This window comes from Zeus faber (genome assembly GCF_960531495.2).
Source record: "Zeus faber genome assembly, chromosome: 1".
NCBI classification, from domain to species: Eukaryota; Metazoa; Chordata; class Actinopteri; order Zeiformes; family Zeidae; genus Zeus; species Zeus faber.
Window position 1 is genome coordinate 30,398,960 of NC_137193.1, and position 27,835 is coordinate 30,426,794.

The 27,835-nt window shown below is 41.5% G+C and overlaps 1 protein-coding gene across 1 annotated transcript; it reads left to right on the forward strand.

Moving 5' to 3' along the window:
• LOC307236535 (protein TMEPAI-like) lies at window positions 1-27,604 on the forward strand. The gene is made up of 3 exons (XM_080008987.1): window positions 1-315; window positions 23,204-23,367; window positions 25,101-27,604. Exons 1-3 carry the CDS (start codon window positions 216-218, stop codon window positions 25,674-25,676), a joined length of 840 nt encoding a protein of 279 aa, XP_079865113.1. The 5' UTR covers window positions 1-215; the 3' UTR covers window positions 25,677-27,604.
• The last annotated feature ends 231 nt before the right edge of the window (window positions 27,605-27,835 follow it).

Sequence of the window (27,835 nt, forward strand, 5' to 3'; positions counted from 1 at the left end):
GTTATTAATTTGAATCACTTCGTGGAGGGATTACATCTCAATATGCGGACCAAGAACTTGTCTCATTGATCCTGTGTCAGCGCTGTTATAGAGAACGGAGCTAAAATGGCGTGAAAGAAGGTTTGGGAAGGGTAGAGGCCGAGGCTGACAGCACGCCGCCGTGCAGGCTGTCCTCCCGGCTCCAGCTCACCGGCGTCCCGCCGCCCCGGAGCCCCATGCGGAACAGAACGGTCCCGGGCAACGTCGGGAATAGCAACTCCAATGTTATTTGCTCCTGCAACTGCACCGGATCCCAGCCGCGGGGCATGGATATATGTAAGTCAACGCCTCGGTTTTGGCATCACTCTCCCCTTTTTATTGTGGTTTTTTTTTTTTTTGTTTTTTTTTTGTCAATTTGAAGGTTTGTTGTATCTTCCCATTTTTTATGTAAGTTCATTAAAAAAACCATACCATTCTAGTACTTTTTTTTTTTTAAATTTGGAGTAAATTGTTCGTTTATTTATTTTTTTATGTTTATTTCCCTCCGGGGATGAATGAAGTATCCATCTTATTTTTTATATTTTCTATCTGTCCACCTTTCTATCTACCTATCTATCTGTACTTAATAAAAATATATATGTATAGGATCTATCCAAGGCTGCCATTGTGGGCCCATTGTGTACTTAATGTAGTTATTCAGTTTTGCTGTAGATATATTCTATTTGAAATGGTCATCGGCAGGCTCTAAGTCAACCTGAGTTTGGGAAACAAACTATCGTGATCGTTATGACTCGGACAATTTTCCGCGAGGCCGGATTTTGGACTCCGAGTCAATTGGTAAGATAGCGTTCAACGTTTCCACTTAAACTTAACAACGACATTCTGGCGATATAGGCTGTGCAATATATCGATCTGATATCGCGATATCGAGACTTGATATCGTCTGTGATTTTGGTTATCGTAATATTGCGATGGTCTTCTTTCTTTCCCTGTGTTATAAGCTGCAATGACGCTATTCACAGAACTTCAGACTGATCGAGCTGCTCTAATCAATGCCTCTAATAGCCACATTACTTGATCGTTTCTCAAATAATTCTTGTGTGTAAATATCCAATGAAAGTGCCAATAGTCATCCTCAAAATATTGACTAATTATCTATATCGATACATTTCATTCATCATAAAATATCATAAAATATGATATCACCCAGCCCTAACTCCTGCTGTTGAACGTGTTAAAGTTTGGGAGAACTTTACAGGAAGTAGGTTGCTTTGGGTTATGTTTGGACCTATGTGGCAGTAGGCTTTCCCATACCCTTCCCCCATCCTATATCTCGTCACGTCTCTAGTGTATTGCTTAAGTGGCACGGTCAGACAGTCTGAGTCCATGGCAGGACAAAGACGCTGGAACCTGTCTGCAACCTACAATGGTGCCTGTCTGCGACACAATGGCGACAAATGGTCATATATTGTATATTATCATATGTAAATCAGATGACTGTAGAGACCACACCAGGGCCGTCTGTCTACAGAATTCTACTGTCGGACAAAATTGTGTCCGTCTATCTATCTGTCTATCTGTATATTAGGGCGGAGTGATATTGACAAAATCAACTATCCCAATATTTTTTGATAAATATCTCTATCGATAATCTGATGATATTTTGGGGACTATTAGTGACAGTTTGTGAGTCATAAGATATAACAGATATTTGAGAAACAATCATTAGTAATGTGAATATTATGACCAAACGGGTAGAGGCAATGATTAGAACCGTTAGAACGGTCTACAAATTAAGTTCAGGAAGTTGTGTCACTTAACTTTAATGCAGCCTTTAAGATAACATTAAACTATATCGCAATATTACGATAACCAAAAACCCAGGCAATATCAAGTCTAGCAATGCTAAATCGCCAGACCCAAATATATCTACAGATCCTTTAGAAACAACACACACAACAAGCTATGTTCAGATGGACAAAAATGGGCTCTCTGTGCAGCTGTGATATACATAGACAGATAAATAGATTTTTGCTCTTTGACAACAGCAGCTGAGGTCCTGTGGGTCATCATCGTATGTTGGCCTTGACATTGGCCATGTTAGCCTCTTTTGAGGGTCTGTTGGATTCATCCACAAATTACTCAGTCTCCCAGGGGAGCCCCTGAGAAGATTTGCTGTCTGCTGTGTGTGTGTGTGTGTGTGTGTGTGTGTGTGTGTCTTTTAAAAAAATATACATATATTTTGTTTTTGGCTCTCTTATAGTTAGGGTGTCAAAATTGTGGGTCTGGGATTAGACGCATTTTGGAGGTGGAGTGGGGTTGGAAAGCTCTGTTCTATATGCAGTTCCTTTGTGCACTGTCGTGATTTCTAGGCTAATACCACCTGGATGTTTGTTTAGGATGTGGGATGACGTGGGAAAAAAACTTCCTGTGAATGTAACATGTTTGATTCCTAATGTTGCCTTTTCAAGGTGAGAAATGGGCTCAAAATTGGAATAGAATTAAAACTTTTTTAACTATGATGCTATATGCAGGTATGATGAAGAATGGAACAAACAGATCTAGATGTGATTGCTGTGTTCACATATGCCCAAATGAGCCGATCTAGGGGGGTGATTGCTTCAGGAATCGAAACAAATGCTTTGTTCGATCTAGGGGGGTAACCCCTTCAGGAATCGAAACAAATGCTTTGTTCCGATTCCTGAAGTGTTTACCCCCCCCCCCCCTAGATCGGTTTGTTTGCGCATATGTAACACAGCAATCGCACTCTGTTCCAGACCAAATCAACCACATGAGTCTACCTAGAGTGGTCTCGGCACGCGTGCAATATCTCCGAGGAGCAGCTCATTTGTAGTGAGAATGCAACCGACCCAAGAAACCGACACAACTCACTTGCTGTACTGTACATGCTATGCATGATGGGACGCTTTGGCAGCGGGGCTGTATGGAAGTGGGTCAGAGGTGTGGACTGTAACGTGATACACACACAAGGGCATCGGGCCCATTTAAGCTATGGGGAACGTGCCCCACCAGATTTTTGATATCTGGATTTTTTATATTTTTATTTAATTTTATTACTATTATTTAGTTAGTAGTTAATATTTAGTTATGACCATTTTATATTATCAGCCAAACATATTCTTCTGATTATGTCATAGATCATACCCCCAAAAAGTCACACACCCCCTTTCCCTATGGTATTGGTTTCTTCCAAAAGTTCGCAACAGCAGGTATGCCCCGGAGTTGCCAAGTCCGCTGATAATACGCAACTTTGGGCTTCAAAAGTAGTTCAAAATCATGTTCCAAGTGTTTAAAATAAATAATAATCCATTCAAAGGGAACGTTGTTCACCATTAATAATGTGCGCCACCATGTTGCCGACCGCTTGGACCCGCGGTCAACTGAACTTTTCCGTGCGTAAAATCCCAGTCTGATATGACAGAGAGGGAAAGTAGAATTTTTCTCCAGTCTTTAATTGAAAATAAGTGAAATAAGAGAAGTTCATAACTATGGTGTCAAATTAGTCTGAAAACCTGCGAGTGCACAGAACAGTATCAACGAGCAGAAGGCCATCCTTCACGAGTGGAAAACCGTCTTGCGCGAGTGCATTTCTGTGAGCATGGGGCTATGACGAGCGCAAGCTCGACACTCCCTCACAAAAGCTCAACGTGCTCGGAATTGGTGCTCGGCAAAGCACATAGATTTTATTGAAAATAAAATAATACAAAAAAAAATATATATATATATATATTATTAATTACAAAAATGTTTTTAAATGTAATTTTTTTTGTTTTATAATTTCACGGTATTTTTTCTTTAAAACCTTTAAAAATGCATCATCACTGATAAATAGTAACTTATGATAGGGCATATTACGTTCAAGCCAGACCACAATCGACGTGCACCTGTACATTTTTGAACTTGCGGTGATAATCAAAACGGGTGGTTGGCTAGCATCAGGGGAAATGAAAAGCAAAGGGGGACAGGCGGGACAGTCCCGCCTGTCAAACAAAAAAGAAAGGCTTGGAGAAAATATAGCGTTGAATATTTATCATTGGGATTTTTTTGACAGGCACAGAAGACGAACCATTACCGCTGTGCGTGGTGTGTTCCGAGATTTTATCAAATGAAGCTCTGAAGCCATGTGAACTGCGGCGTCACCTTGAGACAAAACGGCAACAGTACATGTCCAAGCCACTTGAATTTTTCGATAATAAACCCAAGGAGTATCAGGGCAAGAAGAAAGTCATCAAAACATCATGTATGGGCACTGAAAACACAAATCATAATATGTCCAACAGAGCTGTGCGATTTCTGATGCCTTTCCCGACGACAAATCTCTGTGAGACTTGCTTTTCGGAGCTTGTGGCATTGAAGACGAAATACAGGAATAAACTGAATGTAGAGCCAGATCTTTGACTGACACTTTCGTCCCTTAAGCCAGACATCAAACATTTGGTGTGTGCCATGCAACATCAGCCTTCTCATTAGGTAAGTTCATATAAATGTGCTCCTGTTTTGTACGTTTTATGTTACGAACGTTACGCCAAAGTTGCATAGATATAAGGTTATTTTCAACTTTTTAAACTTTTTTTGTTTTACCACTACTGCACTGTATGTATGAGAATGCATACGATTGTTCAAATATACCTCCCTTTTATAACGCACTATTTGGCTCCCATATTACTTCTGGTCTGATGTGGGCCGCGAACACTTTTGAGATTTTCAAGTGGGCCGTGAGTCCGAAAAGGTTGGGAACCGCTGCTGTATCCGAAGTAGTAGTTAAAATGCACAATGATTGCATACATTGATCAGCCACAGCATTTAAACCACTGACAGCTGAAGTGAATAGCATTGCTCATCTCGTTCCAATGGCACCTGTCAAGGGGTGAGATATATTAGGCAGTAAGTGAACAGTCAGTTCTTGAAGTTGATGTGTTGACGCAGGAAAAATGGGCAAGCATAAGGATCTGAGCGACTATCACAAGGACCAAATTGTGATGGCTAGACGACTGGGTCAGAGCATTTTCAAAATGGCAGGCCTTGTGGGGTGTTCCCAGTACGCAGTGGTTAGTACCTAATAAAAATGGTCCAAGGAAGGAAAACTGGTGAACTGGCGAAAGCGTCAGGGAAGGCCAAGACTCATTGATGTGTATGGGGAGCGAAGGCTAGACCATCTGGTCTGATCCCACAGAAGAGCTACTGCAGCACAAATTGCTGAAAAAGTTAATGCTGCTATGATAGAAAGGTGTCAGAACACACAGTGCATTGCAGCTTGCTACGTATGTGGCTGTGTAGCTGCAGACCTGGCTATATATTTTAATTGATGATTAATTAAATCTTCGAAGTGTGTTTACAGACTACACAATGTTTACTACAGTATGCCGATATAGCCAGTCTACAGCATGTGGAATTTCTAAAATTGAGTATGAAATTAGTAATTTGTACGAATTTGAGTATAAAATACTATTCATATATAAAATTTAATCAGTCAATGTGTAGATGCATTTAAGGGGGTCAGAAAAGGATCCCCTTTTTGAGAGCTTTCCAAATGTTTCTTGCTTTTCTTTTCTCTTTGATTTTGATAGATCTTTTTTTCTTGACTTTTATATATTTTTAAAAACAAACAAAAAAATAACATAATAAAATTGACTGTAGACATATGCCATCGATGTGCATTTTAACTACTTCTTCTAACACATTCTATAGTATTCAAAGGAGCAGAGACATCAGCCACTGTCTATTCCGTCCCCGCTCCCAAAATCTCAAAAGTTAGCTTGACGAGTGAGCGAGTGTTCAGCAATTTTGAGCGCGTTGAGCAATTGGGAGCTCGTAGGGACTTCACAGGAGAAGATGTTTTTCTGCTCGCGGATTTGAGACTAATATGACGCCATACTGTACATACATACTCACACACACGCATAGCAAAGGGAGAGAGGGCGAGTCGCTGCGCGCCCTACTCGCTGCAAGACGGTCTGCAGAGCACGAGGAGAGAGGAGTGCAGTGGAGGCACGGACACACAGGAGATAGCCTTGATGCTCGCTGAAACTGAATATCTTGTTCATATACCGAACACTGATATATAAACCAGAAAATAACAACAAAAGCAATTGTACACACACGTTGCTGATGCTCCATTTTCAATTAACCCACTGGGGAGGCTTGTCCGGGCGAAGAAAACTCTGTGGTTACCAGAAAACCTATGAAACTACCTGGAAAATTCTGACCAACCACAATACTGTTTGCAAGTGCGGGACTTTCGTTGAGAAGTTTTGGTCTTTGGTAAGTGTTGGAGTGTGAACACCAATCCAACCAAGGTGCATGTGCAACATTATAACATATTATTCCCTAAATCGGAACAAAGCAAACAAACTACAGGTCTGAATACGCCCTAAATAACAAGTCCATCGTGTGGATAATCATTATTTTGTGCTAAATGCAACGTACAAAGATCTCAATTCTAATCAAGATAATCATTATTCATAATGTGCAGCCCTACTTTAACCAAATGCCATTCTTCAGTTAGTTGTACTTGATAACGACCTTATTTGGCATCTTTTTGGTATTGCCTTAAGTATCATTTTTTGCATTTATTTCATCTCCAACTTGTCTTTTCTGTTTTGACCTCTGTTGTACTATTTGGATATTGATTTTCATATCCCTTGTTGACAGTATGAAGGTACACTTGCCTGCCTACAAATCTGAGAATGTCAGATTGCGACAGCCATAAGGAAAAGCTGGGGCTGTTTTCTTGGCTGAAAATTTCACAGCTATTTGTGTTAAACCTTTGTACTTTGTGAGAATTTTCTTTTAGATTGGATACACGCCCCTGAAAAAAGTGACTACGCATAGAATCGGTTCAGATCCGGATAATTTGTGTTATGATTCATACGTTAATTTTTTTGGGCTGTGGTCCCCCTACGGAGTGGCTTCTACTTCTATGTGATTTAGTTTTGACTTTGAGACCGCTTGGGGGGCTGGAGCTGCACGTGAACGTTGATTTATTCAAATTATTCATGCCACACCAGTGGGATTTAGTTGGTCATTACAACCAGATGGCCAGTTCATTTTTCAGTATTGTTTTATTTTATGTATTTTTTATGTATTTTACTGTCAGTTTAAGTGCATTTTAATTCAAGGGACAAATTTAATGTTTCCTTGTTTGTTTGTTTTTTTACCAGATTTTTTTTTAAATTTAGGAAATATGTTTTCTTTCCTTTGAATAGCTGTTGGTTTTGATTATGATAATACAACTGCATCACACACACGTCAGCAAACACACACACCCGTCTCTGCTGCCCTGCCAGGAAGTACTAATGCACCAGACTCCTCATTAAAGCCGCCTGCTGTCACTGCAACGCCCCTTTGTGGGGTCAGGGGTCAAAAGGTGAAGGCGAGAGGTGAAAATCTGGCTCCCCCAACCCTAGCCAGTCCTGGCTAGTCACAAAGCCTTTGTCTTCTCTGGGCCTTCCCCATGCTGGCTGTCTCCGTGTCCTGTCTCCGATTTGCATCACTATGGTTTGTAACTTAGCCGGGGGTGAAAGGGTTACAGTCAAACTCACTGTTTGGTGGAACCACACTTCGTTCAAGGGCAATTTGCTGAGTCACAAATATTTTCCGTTTTTTTGTACTGTGAATTTCCACCTTGTTCATTAGAGGTTATGATGTTTATGAGAACTTTTGGGACACTGTTGGTGTTCATGCTTGGACAGTATGTACAGTAAACATAGTCAAATTGTCAGTGCACATGGCCAGTCACAAAATATTCAATCAAGGGAATCAAATTTAACATTGCATAATGCTTTCATTCTGACTATGTCATGGATGTCCAAACTTGACCTCATACTTCGTTGTTTCAAATACAAAAATTGCAAATTGTAAGAAATCAATTGCTGCAAGGTTTATGGGGGTGGGGGTATTATGTTTTATATGTCTATATTGACATGTTTGCCATGTTGTAATGCCGGGTATTGATTCAGTTCTGAAAAACCAAAGCTGGGAAAAATAAACTTAAAATAAAAAAAAAATAGAATTACATGACACATTTACCCTCGCTGTAAAAACCATTAGTTGAATCTTTGGCTGACTGACTCTGAAGAGACAAACTACCTGGGTATTGCAACATGGCATCAGATTCCACAGAATTTTTGGGAACACAATAGTATCAATGTAATATCATCTGCGCTATAAAAGTGTCTTGTTTTGATACCAAGCCCCAAAAGATTTTCAACTTTAATCTGTAGCAGACCCCCTGACAGAGAAATGACTCCACTTGACTGAAATTCTCATGACTGTTGGAAGTTCGACATGTTTGAGTGAAGTCCAACACCCCTCCCCAGGCTGATTCCCCAAAAAGAGTCATGGTGCATATGTGATAGAGGCATCTTCTGAGGAAGAAAGGGGCGTAGACAGAGGGCTGTCCAGCCTGTCCACTCTGCCTCCATTTGTGTCTTTGTGTAGGGGTTTAGCTGTATTGAAGGCTTTCCCAAATGTTTTGGAAGGGAATTCCATCCCATTCCATCTTGCTACATTGTCAAATATTATTTGTGGTCAGAAACATAATGAACCTCCATTGCATTTTTATCACAGTGCCTTCTCACAGTCCCTTGAACAAAATCACGCAATGTGTGGAAAAGTCCAAATAAAAGATAGCTTAAATATGACTTTGTCCTGAAGTCCACTTGACTAATATCCATAAAAAACGCAGGCATCAACTTGAGCAAACAAACATAGCAATGTTTTAAGATGCTTTTGTTTTCTGGAGACCCTGCAGGCCTTAACACTAACTTTTAGAAGCGGTTGCCAGGCTGGCATCCAGGCATCACCTTTTGGTTGCCGAAATTCAAAATATGGTTGCCATTTTTAGTCACCTTATATTTTGAGTAATTAAGATACTATGTAGTTATATGTCAGCTTAATAATGAAAATGTGACAAAAGAATGTTTGAAAGCCTTATTACAGTAACTGAAACAAAAATTCTTTGTAGTGTGTGTTTTATCTGATACTTAACAGAATTTGACTCTTCAGAGGCGAAGAAACAAGTCAAGACAGACAAGAGCTGTGATAACACTACTCCTCTGGTCACACTAGGCCTGATCACACTTAGCCTTGCACCTGCATGTATATGCTCACCACACAGACAATAGGAATCTCTACAGTCCTGTTTGTCCCCTTATTGTTAACAATGGTTAATTCTAATTTGCATCTTACTTTAAAAGTAGCTCTTCACCAGATGATATGTGAGCCATGTTCATTAATGCTGTCTGTCTACGAAGATTATAACTGGTTATTGTATTGGCTATATGTTGACAAATTTGACCATATTTATTAGAAAAGAGACAAAACTTAAGACATTTCCTGTATATTTTTAGTTTATTTTAGTTCGTTTTGTAAGTACACAATATTGTTTCAGTTAGTTTTAATTTTTTTCTATCTAGTTTTAACCAAAATGTTTTATTCACACCTAGTTTTAGTTTTTTGTTTAGTCTTAGATAACTTTACAGGGATGCAAACACATGTATGGTGAAAAAAGCTCTTAAATACACTTGGTGGTGATGGTGTTAGTCGACCGTTTCCCTAGTTCCAATGATCACCTCACTTCCGACATGCATTACAGTTTTCTGAGCCAGTCAACGCAGCATCGCTTCCTGGCTGTTTGGAGCGCTTTCAAACGGTCTTAGTTCTAACATAATATCAAAGAACGAGTCCACTATATAATCAATTACGTATGACGTCGTTCTCTTGATTGGGGGGAAAAATAAAAAATAAAATCTAAACAAAGCTATATATATATATATATATATATATATATATATATGAAATAAGTCGCACAAATTGACGTGAAAAAAGCGGCATTCACCGAAAAGCGAGTTTGCGTCCCTGACTGTAATAACCTTGCTCTACTGCCGTCCACTGTGACTGACTCTTCGGCTGACAGTGCTGTCAGTAGCGCGGCACTCTGTGGTGTGCTGCGATTTTATCTCTAAACCATGAGCAGGACGCACACTTTGACTCTCTCTGATTGTGTGCAAATCTGCTGTTTTCACATCAAAGATGACGAAGAAAGTCATTAAAACGTGGACAGGTGCCTGTGCGCACCGGTGCGCACAAGGGTCAACGCAAATATCCCAAATACAAAACATTTATTTTTCTTTTTGGGTTCACCTTTTGCTGTTTGATGTCCCTATTTCTTATGTTAAAAAATGGTTGCCAAAGGTGGCAACCAGAGGCCACAAAATGGTTGCCAACTGACTCAATCACACCGCCTCCCAATTGCTATGGGACTTAATTTAGTAAAAACTGGATGATTGTGTGTAAATACTTGAAAATAATAAATCATGCACTTCTGGAACGGTAAGACTATTTCCTCACCAGACTTAAACATGATGCAGTTTATTTTTATTTATTTTTTTTATCCTTTTATAGTTACGTTTTTTCTTTTACAAAGTTTAGTTTTTTGATTACCTGTGGACATGTATTTAGTTGATAGATTTTTATTTATTTAGAATAAGTGCATTGCAGAGACAACGCAGACAATAACATGTTCACTATTATTAAACTGTATTTTATCAGATGCAAACAACATGCAACAACATGATTCAAGATTCAAGAGGTTTATTCGTCACATACATATACATACTTTCATACATATATGCAGTGAAATGTCATAATAGCGGCATTATAGATCAGCCATCCCGCTCTCTAATTATCGGAATCAGCCATTGAAAAACCCATATCTCTCGACCACGAGTAAATAACATTTTCTATTAATGCTAGCCTGCTATCCAGCTTGTGTTAGGATTAATGCTTCAGAAAAACATCAATTATGTTTCATGCCCATACAGTTGCAGATTTTAATCATTACACTTATACTATCAAATGTAATTCCCAGTCTCATGGATGTGTGCATTTAGGAAAGTATATTCATAAATTTGCGCGTAACTCGACTTATTGCGGAAAAAATCTTCTCCTAACTCTATTTACCAAAAGTACTCATTAGTGAAGGCGGTATTTTTGAATAACAGAGGCACTTTTCCTTTAGAAGGAAAACATATACTTTTTTGACAAATTCTGCACTGCATTTTTTGTTTGTTTTTGTTTAATTGGAGAAATGTAAATGTTTTACAGCTTTTTTTCCCCTAATTAACAAAGCACATTGGAATTGGTAACAAACAGATCCCATAACTGATCCAAACTAAAATATATTCAAATTGAAATCGTGTGTGTGTGTGTGTGTGTGTGTGTGTGTGTGTGTGTGTGTGTGTGTGTGTGTGTGTGTGTGTGTGTGTGTGTGTGTGTGTGTGTGTGTGTGTGTGTGTGTGTGTGTGTGTGTGTGTGTGTGTGTGTGTGGAGGTGAAAAGGTCATCCCTTGGGTCCCACTCTCATTTATATACCCGTCAATGTACTGATTGTGTCCCGTCTGTGCCTCCCCCTCCGCCCAGGCCCCATGGCTGTGCATTACCACATTGGGCCAGCTGCCCCGCAGTCAGCGTGCAGCCAGACAGTCCCGCTCTGTCTGGAGGTCACGTATGGCTCCTCCATCCTCCCATTTTCTCACTCTGTTGCTCTCTTATTCTGCCCATTTCCCTTGGTTGCATTTGTAGTACAGTAGGACCTGTGTACAAGAACTAAGTAAAGGCAGATGCAAGCGCCAAAGAATAGTCTATTGTCAAACACGCATTGAAATCTTTATGGCTCCCCATTATTGTGGCAGACAGGACTTACACACGCAGGCTTTGGTTGAAGGTACAAATGTAAGTGTTAGGATGTTAGGATGTTGGCTTGTGAAAAGGTTTAATTTTTGCATATGGGCATGCAATGTTTTTGCATATTTTAACCATTTCATGGTCGCCAGATTTGTGACAAATAACTCTGGCAACAAAGAGTTCAAAATGACATTTTCTCTTTATTACTGATGCTAGCTACTCACTTCATGCTAGTGAGAATCTACGTTGTTTATTACTGGTTACCATGGTATTGCTGATGTTCAATTACTAAAGTGGTACCCCCATTTTCCATTTATTAAAAGATTGAGGGGGAAAGCCCGACATGAAATTGGCTGGAGGTGGCCATTCATTTGCTAAAAGTGATTGACATGTCATTCTGTGGTTGCATACTAACAACAAGAGAAAAGTGCAGAACAAGATGCTCTGCCTTGTATAATCTGGGTTTGGGATTTATTCTACTTTACTATAACTGGTTGCACCCAGCTAGCCCATCAGTCCTTGTTTCTCACCATTGGAATATGGCAATTTGTGCTAAATTATGATGTGTTAAAGCTTAAACATGCCTTGGATGGAACAACATTAACAACCAGTAAAGTGTTTTTGTGGGTCCTGTGGGCAATGATCACTCAGTGGGCAGTTGCACCTGGATTGGCGACATAGTCCAACAATGTAATTCCATATAAGCACAGACAATTAAACCTCATTTTGCAGTTTAACTTAGAAAATAACATGAAAAACAACAGATGGCCAGGGAAACAAATAATTTGCTTGCAATGAAGTATGAATGAAGTATATTTAAAAATATTTTAACCAGATTAATGTTTGCGTCAGTATATAAGGAAAACTTTAGCACATTTTATACACATAGAAGATTAAAAGCACAGAATAAGAATAAAAGACAGAAGAAGAAATGAAAAAGAAATTTAACAAAATAAGTGTAAAATCAATATTATATTCCAAAAATTATGGGGAAAAGACACTAGTGGAAAGGTGTGCAGTTACACATTCACAGCACATGATTTGAGCAATTTTATGATGCTAATGTAGCACAAAGAAGTGCTTTAGATTGACTTGCATAAGAACACAGTTACCAAACTAAGCATTCTTTTTCCACTGTGCTACTCATTAATAACCCTCCACATCTTGTACTTTGCCTAGTTAGCCCAACTTTATTTTAAAGCCTTTCTATGGTTTTCCCGTGCACCACCACGCCACTGGAGCGTTACCTTTATGCGTGAGTGGAGCCGCTCTGTTCCTCGGTGTGGCATTTCCCCTCAGAGACCATGGTCTCTGAAGCGTCCTGCTGTGTGCACACACGCCATGGTCCCCTCCAAAGCACGCACATCATCGGGGGGTAGAATAACCCTGTCACCTCCACCAGGGAGGGAGAAATGAAAAGCAGAATGTTTCTTTTTTGCCAGATTAAAGATGCCCCCTTCCACCAGAGCGGCAAGCCTGTCAGGGGGCATCACTTTCAGACGGCCTTGATTAGTACATGTCAGGTCTCATACATAGAGTTTGCTTTCGTTCAGGGTCAGGCCAAAATATACATACACAGTACAGAAACTTATATGACTCATAACATTGGCAAGGAAGGTAGGAGTGGAAGAACAGAAGGCCTTATACCAAAAAAATGGTTTTACTTCTTCTGCAGAAAATAACCTATAAAAAAAGAGCAACATATTATTCAGGAAATGAGCACTTGATTTTGTGCCCACCACAAAGGTACCAGATGGCTAATGCCAGTTGTTCCTAAACTGGATGTGCCTGTTTGTGCTGATCTAAGCCCTGTCTACACCATAAAAGACATGCAGAATTTACAGCATTCATGACTGAAAGACCCCAAAACAGAAGAGAACGGAATCTCAGCGATCACATCTGCATTATCCCACAATAAGTGAAGTGCTCCAATAAAAGCAAATACACCCTTGATAATGGATTTGGATAATACAATGGATAATACAAGTTCCTTGTATATCATTATTATCACTTCAAAGGAATAGATTGGATCACTTTTAAGGAATAGTTCTTATTTCACCCCTCATTAAGTTTGTAGAAGGTAGAAGCCAAATCAGTCTAATTACATACATACATACATACAATTTTATCATACTTAAACTCAAATTTAAGTTGTGGCGGACAAAGGGGTGTGGTTAATCACCGGCTGCGGACGACAACATGGTTCCCTTTCCCGCGGCCACCAAGCTGCCTCGAATCGGCCCAATTAGTGCCCGCGTGGCGCTATCCAGGTGCAACATTCTTGCCCTCATTATTTTTTCACGATTTTGAGTGAATACACCTGATATATATATATATATATACACACAGTATAGTATATATATATATATATATATATATATATATATATATATATATAAACATCAAAAGTACAACCATTATTAATATTGTCTGGTAAAATCAATTGAAATTATTATAAGCGTTGTACTGTAACGTTAATTATGGAACGTGCACACTGCGATAGCATGACCTGGCTGGCACGAGAAAGGAGAACGTTATCAATACACAATACAAAGTCTCATGGGCAACTGCCCAATGAGTGATCACTGCCCAAAGGACCCACAAAAACACTTAACTGGTTGTTAATGTTGTTCCATCCAAGGCATGTTTAAGCTTTAACACATCATAATTTAGCACAAGTTGCCATATTCTAATGGTGAGAAACAAGGACTGATGGGCTAGCTGGGTGCAACCAGTTATAGTAAAGTAGAATAAATCCCAAACCCAGATTATACAAGGCAGAGCATCTTGTTCTGCACTTTTCTCTTGTTGTTAGTATGCAACCACAGAATGACATGTCAATCACTTTTAGCAAATGAATGGCCACCTCCAGCCAATTTCATGTCGGGCCTTCCCCCTCAATCTTTTAATAATTGGAAAATGGGGGTACCGCTATAGTAGTTGAACATCAGCAATACCATGGCAACCAGTAATAAACAACGTCGATTACGGCCAGGGTACCTTATTGTTTTAAGGGATAATAAAAACTCTCGCCATGTTGGCGCACCACAGCCAGAAAGACTCTGTCTCTCTCCTTAAAGGGTTAGGGTTCAAGGGATTCGAGGCAGCTTGGTGGCCGCGGGAAAGGGAACCGTGCTGTCATCCGCAGCTGGTGCTTGACCATGCCCCTTTGTCCACCATATAAGTGATAAAAAGTTGTGGTGTGATGATCCCACAATGTTTTCCAGGAGACATTCTGAGTTACATACTTAATGATTAAAATCTGACATTTTGTGAATGAGACCTAGTGGGGATCAGTATATTTTCTATAGGCCCATGGCTTCAGCAAGGTCTCCATTGTGGTTGTGAGTAGTTCACATACCAATGAGTAAATGGCAGTTTGATGAAGAGCTGGTCACCTAACTGTACAGGGTCATTGGCATTACAGGGCTTTAATAGAGGGCAGTCTGGCAGCCAGTCATCCAACATACTGTCGCCTAGCCTTGGAGCAGGCTATGGCCAAGGGGAAAACCCAAATGGTGATAGACGCTGGAATGAAAGGCTCTCACTGAAAGCCTACAACTTTTAGCGTTGTTCTCCAGGTTTTTAGCAGCACACTATGATCAGCAAGGCGGATTACCTCTGTGTGGTCAGTGGTCTCAACCTCGAACAGTTTAAGGGATGTGCCCCAGGAAGGAGGACGGTACTCATTCTTAATCGCCAAAATGGGAAGCTGCTGTTACGCTAGACCAGAACAATGTCATTGGCACCATTGCCGTCAAAATGGAAGAGATAGAAGTCAAAAGAAGAAGCCCCAAAAGAATAACCCTAACCCTACTTAACGCTTGGACAGCTACACGCTACACTGCTATTCTTAATGCAGAAGTAGCAATTAGGTATCTTAACATTTAGTAAATAGCAATTTATTTTCTAAAGCACCTCCTTTGATTGCCCATTGTCAGCCTTCTGTAAAGCCTGGGCCTCCCCCCTCTTTGTCCTGTTCCTGAACAGGCTCCCCCCACACAGACGCCCTTGAGTGATATTTCCTTGTTTTACTCATACAATGGTTAGTCAGGATGCACCGCAAACCGTTTTTCACTCCTGATCCAAAACTGGAATTTGAGAATTGGCCAATACAATGTACTGATGTTTTTTTAGTTATGGATTTCATCAGTGATCAAGTTCATTCAGTGTTACTGTCACTGCTACTGTCTCTGTAACATGGCCGTCTGTTGCGCCATCTGACTATATATCAGAATCTCAAGCCACACAAGTCAGACTCTGACTCCATTGCTCTTTCATTTCATTTTTCTTACAGTACCACTAAAATACATTAAACTATGATCTTGAATTGTCAACCAGACCTAATCATTTCTCAATTTTATTAAATAATATTTATGGTTATAACTGCCTTATCAGTCTTATGTATACATTTGTTTTTTGGATTTACCATTGGTTGTCTATAGGGAAAAACTTCCACTGCGGCATATCGAGCGGATGCCTGAGGTACTGCAAGTACTCGGTACTTCACATGAAATCAAATCTTCCTGCAGCCCTGGGTTGAGTAGTTATTCAGAAGAATAAAATGTGTCTGGTTTTAGTTTGGTTGCTGTGGTGACTGTGTTTAGCCCAGGGCAGAGCTCTCTACATGCTTATGATGCAGGATGCAGTGTCTTCAAATGTGAGTTCTGTGCACAGGAGCCCTACAGTGAATCTGAATGGCTGGTGGCTAACAGGCCACATCCAGTATTTTTCTGCAATTTTGATCCACTTAATATTTTTCTGTGGCACTCCCTGCTGCATTACCTCGATTCCATGTTCCTGCTCTACATGATGATTGATTTTGGCACTAAAAGTTTACAATTTTGAGCTGTTGTTAAACCTGAGTCTTGACAAAAAGTCACATAATTCTCAAGAGTGGGCACGCCTCAAAAACTGTTGTTTGAGTGGACGCTGTGGTCAAAAATGGTTTACTAGGGACACTAGCTAGAAGTCTAATGTTAGTGACAATGTCCTTAATGCTTCATTAATCACCGGTTGCGGTATTTCTAATTTGGGTTTCTAATGCACAATGTTCAATTACAGTAGGAAGTGCAATTGGTTGGAGGGGGCATTTTCAAATTACTCCTTGACCCAATGGAATGGCTGCTTTTATTCAAATAGTTTATCTGCATTGTCACCAGAGCGACGTTTTAGGTACTAGAATAGGGAGAAGATGGTGAAATTAATTTGAGAAAGGAGGCAGGATCACATCTGACCTAGGGGAATAACTGAAAGGTAACTCAAAGATTTCTATCTCAGTTTACATCTATTTCTATGTTCTAGAGAGTGGCCAAAGAAATACAGTACATGAGAGGGACTAGAGGGCTTTTTCTAGGAGGCAGAGTTAGTTGGAGAGACAATATTAATAGTAAAGTGGGATGGGTATGACACATGGAATACAATATTTGGTGTGTGTGTGTGTGTGTGTGTGTGTGTGTGTGTGTGTGTGTGTGTGTGTGTGTGTGTGTGTGTGTGTGTGTGTGTGTGTGTGTGTGTGTGTGTGTGTGTGTGTGTGTGTGTGTGTGTGTGTGTGTGTGTGTGTGTGTGTGTAGGTGAAAAGGTCATCCATTATGCTATGGCAGGTGGTGTCTGGTGTGGAAGAAATTCTTTTGCAATGATCGGTGAGGTTAATCTGCCCGCTACAAGAAAACAAAACTGAGAATATTCAAGATTATTTATACTGCAGAATAAAGAGAAAGGTTCAGTACTGCTCCAAAGCAGTGTTCAGACCAGTCTAATCTTATTTCTGATCAAGAGGGCTTTATACAACAACAGAGGGTGTGGCTTGGCTCAGAAGTCATTTACAAGTCTGTGTCCCTCAACTGTCTCCCTGGATGTTACATCAAACAGTGAATTCACAGGAACTTGTAAATGACCTTGAAGACGCAGATTAGGCTCCCCTGTGGTTATTCTTCATCTCCTTACAGGGCCAAATGTGATCTGGTTCTTCCATGTTAGAATTGACATTGTAGAGAGAAAGAACATTTCTCTTTACATAAAGTTGGGGGGTTCCTGGGAAAACAGAGACAGTGTTTTAAAAAACTCCCCTTCTGGAGGTAGAGGCCCTAGTCCTCATTCAATATAAATGATCGTAAGCATTATTCTCTCACACTGATCTGCTCCGCTCTTGGGCTCTTGCATGCTGATCTGTCAGCCAAGCAGTGGCCTCAATTATTCAACAGTGTGTGTTTTCTAATATGTGTATATTTATGCCACAGCAGCTTCTCTTCTGTTTGTTAAGCAACAGATTGACAGGAAATAACTTTCACCAGCATGGATCTAAACAGCATCTAAACTGCCTTGCCCTGGAAACTGGATAAAGCTGGATTGGCTGGTGTGTGTGATCCTGTGTGTGAACTTCCACCTGCAAATACTTAATTCTGTCCATCTGTCACATTCTATTTTACAACTTTACACCAGAGTGGCAGAGAAGAAAATGTAAAACCAAAATCCAAGCGGTTCTCCTTAAATTCCACATCAAGAGGCAGTGGCATATGCTGGATGCAGTTGGGTGGGGTCTTCCGGGTTTGACAATAGTAACTTGATATGCGTTAAGATTCAGATTTTTTGAGTACACTTTAGTAAAACATTTTTTTAACAACTTTTTTAAAGTAACTTTATAAAGAAGCTCATGTGTAGCTCGTCATCTCCCTCGTAAACAGTAAAACCGTTTTCACGCTCAAATTAGCAGGCAATTGAGACCCTTCCCATTGGCGTCATGTTCAAAGTCATGAACGCGTCAGAAAAGGGGTATGTCATGGTTCCAGTTTAATTGGGAACACAATGGAGACAGTAGAGGAGACAGCAACTTAAACCGACAACATTAAAATGTAAAACTTGAAAAAATTGTATTTTGAGCCGCTCAAAAGAATCGGATCGTTCGTGAACGACCCGACACTACAGTAGAGGCAGCGTGGAGCACCTGCTAGGCTTGGCCGTTTGTGCAAAATTCCAGTTTCCGATCGCTGGGGGGCAGCATTCGGCGCTATACCATTTTTGGGGGGTGGGGGGCACATGTGTGGGTTTTCGTGCACATGTAGAACGTACTGTAATGTGGCAAATGCGGTCTCCCCATTCCAGATTCCAGATCCATTCCCCATTATTATTTACAAGTAAAGTACTAACCCAAAAACATTGAGTAGGATGAGACGGAGAGACGTGTGTCTCCACTGATGTGTGTTTTTTGGAACGGAACAGGACAGTCCCTTCACTCAATTGTGTTTAAAAAATTATTATTTTTTTAATAAATAAAATAAAATACAAAAATACATTTTAAAAATATGTTTTTATACATATATATAAAAAGACAGGCACCGCTGTCTGGAGGAGAAACATAAAAAACTCCACTCCAATTCTCTGAGTGAGGTTTAGGTTTTTCATTGTGGTAGCGGATTGTCTGGGAAAGATATATGCGTATCTGCGCTCCGCCGTGCTGGTCAGTTTGTCCAGAGCAACAAAATGCCTAGAACCGGAGCTGGGGGTCTATGTGCATTTTCTTTTTTTTTTTTTAGCACCTGCCCCTCACAGACTCTGTACGGGACTGTAGAGTGGGGAAGTTCGATCACCAGTGGTTAATCTACAGCTCTGAGCAGAGAGGGCGAGAGCCCCCTCCCTCTTTCTCACGCTCCGCTCCAATTTCAGAACACGGTAAACTGCACTCACACGTTTGAATGCTCGGATTATTCCTGGCAGATAACATTAAAACTGTCATCAATGTCAATTGCGATCGGTGGAATCAATCGGCGATAGATGATTTAATCGTAAACCTGCCCAAGCCTAGCTTCGGCACACGGATACTCCAGGCTGCCAGTGAGCAAACGGTCCTTCGGCGGTGGGAAGTGGGGAGGGGAGGGTTCTCTGCTGTGCTCCCCACAGTGTGAACCCCCTCACTCACAAATGTTATGGTCCCCCATATGGAAAATAGAGGCAATAACTTTTGATTTAATTTTGGATTCTAAATGGGATATGAAATGTTGACATTATACACGGATATTCCTGTCCATTTATGCGGCAGCGTCCGGACCTTCAACGCGCATCGCATCGCGTAGGTAAAGGGGCCAAAATTAGCGGGTCGACACGGGTGTCCTGTTCACATCAGAGCCAATCGGAGGTGGAGCCGTCTATAGCAGGGTCCTGAGCTGTCTGTAGCAGGGTCATTTGGCCCGGGACTGAGACCAGGGTTTTTCCTTTCCCACTGGTGACAAATTCCGATGGTAGTGGGTGTTACCGGGTTTTTGGTGCAGTGGGAAAGGGGTACCAAATGACAAAGTTGTAGTCCATTTCCTGCTGTTTTGAAACATTCTGGAATGAGAAAGATCCTTAACACTATGCTGACTCTGTTGCTACTATATCTACACTATATCCATATCCCGGGTAAAATGAGCGCACTCGAGGGTACGGCCACGATGGCCCTAAAGGTTTAATGGCTGTACTTTATTTCTAAGAATGCATATAGCTGGTTACCTCAGTGTGCATGTGGCTCCTTTGTTGCGGCGGATTGCTGCTGTAAACTCTCTCAAAAGAAAACATTCTAATGCCTTTGTTCGCCGGTGGATGTTTGAAATCTCTCGTATCAATTGAACTGAAGAGAAAAAAATTCAGAAGAAATGCAGCTTTGGTTGATAGTGCTATAGTGCACCAAGATCACTCCTACTCGGGCTGAACCCGACTCAGAATTTTGTCAGTCCAATCGGATTCGGCTGTACAATGCGAATATTTACCTATTGTCCTATACACACAAATACCATCAGTTTTTATTGTTTTGTGTGGGGGTGCGGGTGGGGGGATAATGGCATAGCCTCATCTTGAAGATCTCAAGGATTAAAATGCCCTACAATTTCCTTGATATGAATTCAGAGGAAAAAAACGGTCCTCAATGTTGACCCTAAGCACATTTAAAAGGAATATATTTTTCGCCAAGATCTAATGATTTGTTATTTGCGTTTGAGCAACAATTAAAACAGGGAACAAGTCCGTTTTTTACATGTATTTGATCAAACGCTTGACTTGCTGTCGCTAGCTTCTTGACGTTTTTGCCTACTTCTCTTTAAGGTTGCAGCTGGCTACATTTGGACAAAATAATTCTGGCACAAGCTCAACACAAGCACATAGGCCTTCTTAATTGTCTTTTATGTCAATTGGCTGTCAATTATGACAACCTCACCAGTGGGTTTTGGATTTTTCTTTTTGTGCATGTGTGTTATTTCACACATAAGCAGTCCACATACTGTAGATGGCACAGATGTGTATTTCCAAAAGCCACCCTCTCCCCTAGATAGAGCCCTAATATTTCCAGGGCTTCCTGTGTCACTGCCATAGCTGTTTCCTATCAATTATGAATTCACTGACAGAGCAGAGCAGCTCCAGGAAAAGACAGAGGCATGGTTGGGTCAGTGGATGAATGGGTTGATGAATGGATGGAAGGTGGGAAGTGTTTGCAGGAAACAGGAAATGGCTTCATGAAATATAGATGTGTTGCAGCTCTCCCTCTCTCGCCGTCCCTCCTTCTAGTTTCCGACTTTGTGTCCTCAACTCCCTCCAAAGTGCTTCACTCTATAAGCTCATAGAAGGAAAAAGAAAACAGCTTCTAAGTAATTCATAGCGTCTATTGCCTATGCCAAAGTCATTGGTCCCATTGGCAAGCATGCTGCTACACAGCTATAGTGTTACAGTCATGGGCCATAAGAGAAATGCCCGCTCCGGCACACACAAACAGGGAGCTTACAGTGAATTGATAACATTAACCCTATTAACTCTGCAACACATTTGCAGCATTTGGTGAATTCAACTAGTTATATAGGAAAGTAGCGACTCTGACAGGGAAGTTTAACAACCCAGTAAAGAATAGATAGCCATCAATCCAACTTTTACCTTTGTCAAGTTGACCAACCTAACAGTTGCCAACCTTTGCCAAGGCTTAGTCACCAAGCCAGTAAACCTTACTCAGGGTTCCCACGGATCCTTAAAAAGTATTAAATCGAACTTGCCTGAAGCCGTAGGAATCCTGCTTACTGGATTGCAAGAACACTTCAGTCGGGACAACCCTTGATAATATTTCTAATCTTTTATTGATGAGATGCATAGCAATATGACAGGACATACTGTATCAATATAGCAAGATCTTCTCCTTCCCGGAGCGTATGCACACATACTTGTGCAAGGAGTACATAATCCCCTCCACATATACATAAACCAGATCTTTGTATGTGGAGCAGGAGTTTTTGAGGCGGAGGAGGAAGTGTCACCTGTTGTGAAAAGAATTAATGAGTTTTGTCTGTTTGTGTAAGTTATGGAGGGTCCCTGTCATGTGCTTTACAATGCTGAGATTAAAGGATCTTTTAATGTGTGTATGTGCATCCAGTCCGGGGACAGATGGGGTCCCTGTCTGACCCAGGGCTCCCAGCAGAGAGCCTGGTTCTGGACCCCATGCTTGCCACACTTCCTGCACTTAATTTCAATGGCGTGCCAGTGTGAGGAGACACTTCCCCGGGGGGGCGGCAGGTTGCCATGCCACGGTGATGATCACATCACACCCTACCTGTATGTGTGTGCGGTGGAACTTGGGTTCGCCCCTACCCCTTAGGTCTCTCCCAGATCAGACAGATTTCCAAAGGCCTCTCAGCATAATGAGCATTATAGTTTAGAACGAAGCCGAGACAGAAGAAAAATATATGGCTTCCGCTTTACCCTACTCCCCCTTCTTCCATACTGCGAAACTTCCAAATACCTTCTTCTGCTTAACAACTATTGCCGTAAAGCCCTCTCCAAAAAACTCCACCATTTACAGGCACCTAAAATGCAAGGCAGACCTCAGTGCTGACTTGCACGTTGATTTAGTTCAGGACTAGCTTGCAGTGTAGTGGTAAGGCTGACACATTTTTCAATGCGAATATTAGACTTTCGTGCAGGGGAAGGACTGACAGGCTCTTTCTATAGGCGAGATAGGGCGCGAAGAGGGAGCGATTGGGGTCCATTCTGCGCATCTGTCTCTCTTTCCGATGGTACTGACGACAGCAATGGGATGCCATCGATCGGCGCACCAAAACACTGTATTTCTATTTTAGATGTAGGTTATTTTATTTTAGGTCTGCTTATGGAATGAAACAAGTGCGTATGGAACAAAACCGTGCATAATGGGGACCCTTTCTCCAAGACTCTCTCCCCGATCACCCCCTCTCCATGCGTTATGCACAGAAAATAATCTTAACGAGTCTACAAGTTGTGTCCCGTCCCCACACTGTTTTTAGTTGTTTTATTTGGAGGAACGGGGCACGGCGATCGGGACACATGGAGAGCTGTCTTCGCTTAGTTTATCCTGTTATTGTAATGCAGGCTGTGCAACAAAAATGAAAGAAAAACGACTGGTTTCCGACCGATGATTCAAATCGACTTTCAGGGGGCAGCCATATTGTATCTAAACCTAATGAATATGTGTATATATTTTTTGTCTCCTTTTCTCATATCTTTCTGCCTCCCTGTCTTTCTTCATCTTTTTGCAGCTGAACTGGAATTTGTTCAGATAATAATTATCCTGGTGGTGATGACGGTGATGGTAGTTGTGATCATCTGCCTTCTAAACCACTATCGGCTGTCTGCCCTGTCCTTCCTGAGCAGGCACAGCCAGGCCCACCAGCGCGAACGCTGTGACCAAGCCACGCAACTGGTAAGGAAACCCCATCACGTCCAAGCTATCACCAAGTTCATAGTCCTGCAGAAAACAAATCTGGTTCTCTCCTTAAAGGCCATCTCGAGATTATTTTATGAGCTGCTTACTGGTTTCTCAAAAAGTATTTTGCAGATGAAGGTCTTTGACTGAAACATTGTTTTAGTTGGTGGGTGGGAGTCTGCAGTTTGTTGGCTTTTCAGTTCCTCTCCTACACACCTGTGCCTCCATACAGGTTTTTATTTGTTTCTATATTTTTGTCATTTCATGGTTGCCAAGTTGGCTTTTCTAACCCTGTGTACACATGACACGCTAGCCTAGGTCATACCCTTTAAATCAATACTTTGTCAATTTCCTAGACCCAAGGCAGGTATGGCTGCTTAAGCCAGCCCCCCACACCACAGTGTCTATTTTTAAGACCTAATTGAGTGCAGTTGATCCTGAGCGTAGTGACCTGGAGTTGACAGCGGTGCAGATATTGAGAGGAAAAGAAAGGAGGAAGGCATTGTTACGCAACAGGGGCTTCCATGGCCATCCTAGTCTGGCCTTGGGACAACAAACACACACACACACACACACGCGCGCTGCTCCAGGGACTCCTATTAGTCAGCACTTTTCTTGCCAAACTGAATTTGAACAATCCTCCACTATCAAGCGTTTTTTTCTCGCTCCGTCCCTCTCCCCTTCCTTCTTCTCTTTCTACTTCTCTTGCTCTCTCTCTCTCCTCCATCCCTCCCGCTCTCTCTCTCTCCTCCCCTCAGGACGGCTGTCTGTGGCAGGACAGCATGGTGACTCTGCAGGGAGCTCCAGAGGTGAGAGCCAGATGACCCTTTCTCGCCGATCACACAGGAACAGCAAAACATTTTCACCATTTTGATTATTGCCGATTAATTGGATTATTTACCGTCCTTCATTTCAGACTTCAAACATTCTGTTGAAACAGCCCCCCGATCAAAATAGTTTGTTTTGTTCACATCAATACTTCTCTCCTGTTTAAATACTGGGCTGTATTGAATTTGTCTTTCGAGTTTGATTATTGAGTCCCCATGTGTTTTTGATTGGATGGTTCCTTTTTTCGTATTGCAACAGCCACAGTCTTCATTTGCATTCGGGGATCTCAGTAGAGCTGCATAAAACACTGCTCTCGTTGAAGCAAAGGAGGTTGGCTTCACATGCCATGTGACCATATGCTGAACAATGATACATGATGCAATATATGTGAACAGTATGCTTGCAATACTATAATACACACTTGCTAGATACTATGCTGCACTTGCCCGATTTCTTCATAGGCACCGATGGCATATGAAAAACAAATAACAAATAAAATAGAATAGATAGAAATGCTTCCATGTGCTTTTCCTTGCCGTCCATCGGCCCGATTTATAGTAATTTATATTCGCCTGGTGTGCTGTGAAAAGCTTTCTAATTCCATTTTCATAAATAAATAATGGATACTACTGTAGCTCTTATGTTACAAGATCAGAATTGCAAGGCTGTACCAATCAACAATTCAAGCTAGAATAGCCGCTTGATGTTCATCAAAACAAGCTCAAGTTTCACACTGAAAGTGAGGACTACTCGGAGGCCATAACAATAAGCACAGTTATACATTTTTGGGACATTTTTCTTATTGTGGGATAGTGGTCTGCCGAGGAATTATTTAATTGTAAAAAGTGTGCTGAAAAAATGTTGGAAATACTGGTCTAATCCGTGTGTGTGTCTCACTGCAGCTCCTGTTCGGGCCGCAGCCTCACTATGGGCACTCGGCCTTCAACGCGCCCTCCTACCTGCAGCAGGCAGAGCAGCGTCCGTGTCGCTTCCAGCCCACCTTTCCCTACCTGCAGCAGGAAATCATTGACCTCCCGCCGACCATCTGCCTGTCAGACGGAGAGGAGCTGCCCCCATACCATGGCCCCTGCGCCCTCAAGCTGCGGGACCCCGAGCAGCAGCTGGAGCTGAGCCGGGCCTCAGTGCGGGCGCCGCCCAACCGTACCGTCTTCGACAGTGACCTGGCGAATGTCTATGTGGGCGGCAGGAATCCCAGGCCTCCCAGCTGCAACTCTGGCGTCAGTGCCGCCAACGGCAGGATGGAGGGTCCGCCGCCCAGCTACAGTGAGGTGATGGGACACTACCCAGGATCCTCAGCATATTACAGACAGTACAGCAATAACAGCCCAAGCCCGGGCCGTGGGCTCGTAACAGGCGGCTCCCAGCCGGCGCTGCGGACTGGCAGCAGCAGTACTGAAAGCACAACACCGCCCTCCGGTGGCAGGAGTAGGGATAGTCAGCAGGATAAAACTGCCTGAGCAGGGGAGAGGTGGGCGTGTTCCATCATCTTCCCCCCCTGGAGATGTTGGTCTATCTCAACCCACTCCTCAAAGACACTTTGAAATAAAAAACAAATGGATCCAAGCTTACAAAATATTTTTTTCTAAAGCAACAAAAACGTTGCTGGGAAGCTACAGCTTATTTGATCTGTTTTGTTTAGGTTTATTTTTGTACGCTTGTTGTTACTGTTTGTTAAGATTACAGGCGATGCGTTGCATTTGCTGAAATATGTTGCAAAGCAAGTCGAGAAGCTGCAAAACTTATGTGAATCTGAAAGTTGTGACTAGAAAAACAAATGTTTTCCAATCTGTATCGCTCGAGTTGAGCGATGGAAAAAGAGCAAAATGTGTAAATCTGTGACCCACTTTGCACAAAACAATTTTTGCACTTGAACACAGACCTAAGCACAGTTACCACTCACAACTCAGCAAAAACGACATAAATCCCATTTTGCACGTCACACCATCCAGTCTGTGGTGGCAGATTTCAAATGGTTTTGGTTCCAATCGAGCGATGCAGGTTCAGCAAACGTTTGTTAGAAGTGCAGATCGCAACTTTCAAATTCACAGCTGTCTTTAAGGATTCTACATTTTTTTTGTAACAGAATTATATTTGTACTGAAAGGTGGACTCCCATAGTCACCCTCCCAAACATGTAGTGCCATGACTTAAATCCATCATGGAGGGGTGGGGGTAAACAGATCAGAACAGAAGCTAATCTGAAGTTGCACTAACCTATTGTTAAACAGAGAATGCGTCGTTTGTGTTGAATTATCATTATTATACTTTTTTGCCTATGTAAAATTGGGCAAAAGCCGGATTGGGTTTAACTTTCGCAGAGCTTAAACTCTGTTACAGCCTAAAAAGGCCTCTACGCTACAAGGGCGATTTTGTTTTTCTGGAAGCTTGACTGAAGGGGAGTCAAGCTTGAGACAGGTCTTGCCACAGTCCCCAAAAAGCACTTTACGTGTCTGCCAGATCACCATGAGAGCAGGTGAAATTTGGTTACGTTTACACAGAACCTCATTTATCCGACCCCCGAGGAAACCTTGTCATTGAGGAGATTGAAATGTTCAATGCGCTGAAAAGTGTTCCAAAATTTGTGGTTTATGGAGTCTGCGCTATCCCACGTTATTTACTGTCAGAAACAAGCTACTAGACAGATGATAAAAGGTTCTATTGTATCTTTTTTTTCTCTGTTTTAAATGCTTCTGAGACCAGTTGATTGTTGCGGAGCTGAACTTGACTGGGTGGGTTTCCTGCGCTAGGCAGGTAATGTATTTATTGTTATTTATTTGATGTTCGAGTTTTAAGGGGATGCTCTTTTCTTTTGCTGGTTTCTAATAATTGGCAAAGCCATCTAATACCCCCACACCCCCCATTCAATCAGGGATGTCTTGTCTAATTGTTAAGATTCCATTCCCTTCAACAGTCTCAGTGTCGTGTTTCCTTTTCCGTTTATCTGTTGCTCACTTCAAAGCACGAGTCCCGTCAGTATCGCTGCTGCTACACACTGCTTCTTCTGCTGCTGCCGTCAATGTTTGTATGTTGGCTTTTTTTTTTTTTTTTTTTTTTTTTAAACCCAAATAGGTGTTACAATTGTTCAGAGAAGAAAAATAGACAGTAAAATGTTTGTCTTTTTTCCTTCTATTTTTTACATTTCATTATCGCATAAGTTTTCATTTTCTCTTGTAGCTTAAAAAAAGTTATTTTCCGAGGTTGTTTTCATGTTAAGAGGGATTGCATGTTATATGAATATATATGTGAGTTCATTCGGTGCCTGATAGTGATGTTGGAGCAGCCATAGGGAACCACTTGCACTCAAAGCCCTCACCCTCCCACCTTTAGCGTGCCTCACTTCCAATGGTGCTTTTATCAGTGGTCTGTTTATTTGTATGGTGCTGTATAAGAACTTTAATATATTATGCACATGGCCTACCCGATGGGTAGGGAAAACCCCATGAGAAGCATTGTTAATACTGTAAAATAGTGTAAAGATGAAAATAAAAATAAAAAATACAATCTTGTGAATGCCTTGCCTTTATCGTTTGTAAACTAAATGTCAACAAAATGGAAGTTTCAACTGAAAACTGGTTTTCTGTAGGAAATCTCTTTGGTCTGGTTGAACAGAAGTTACT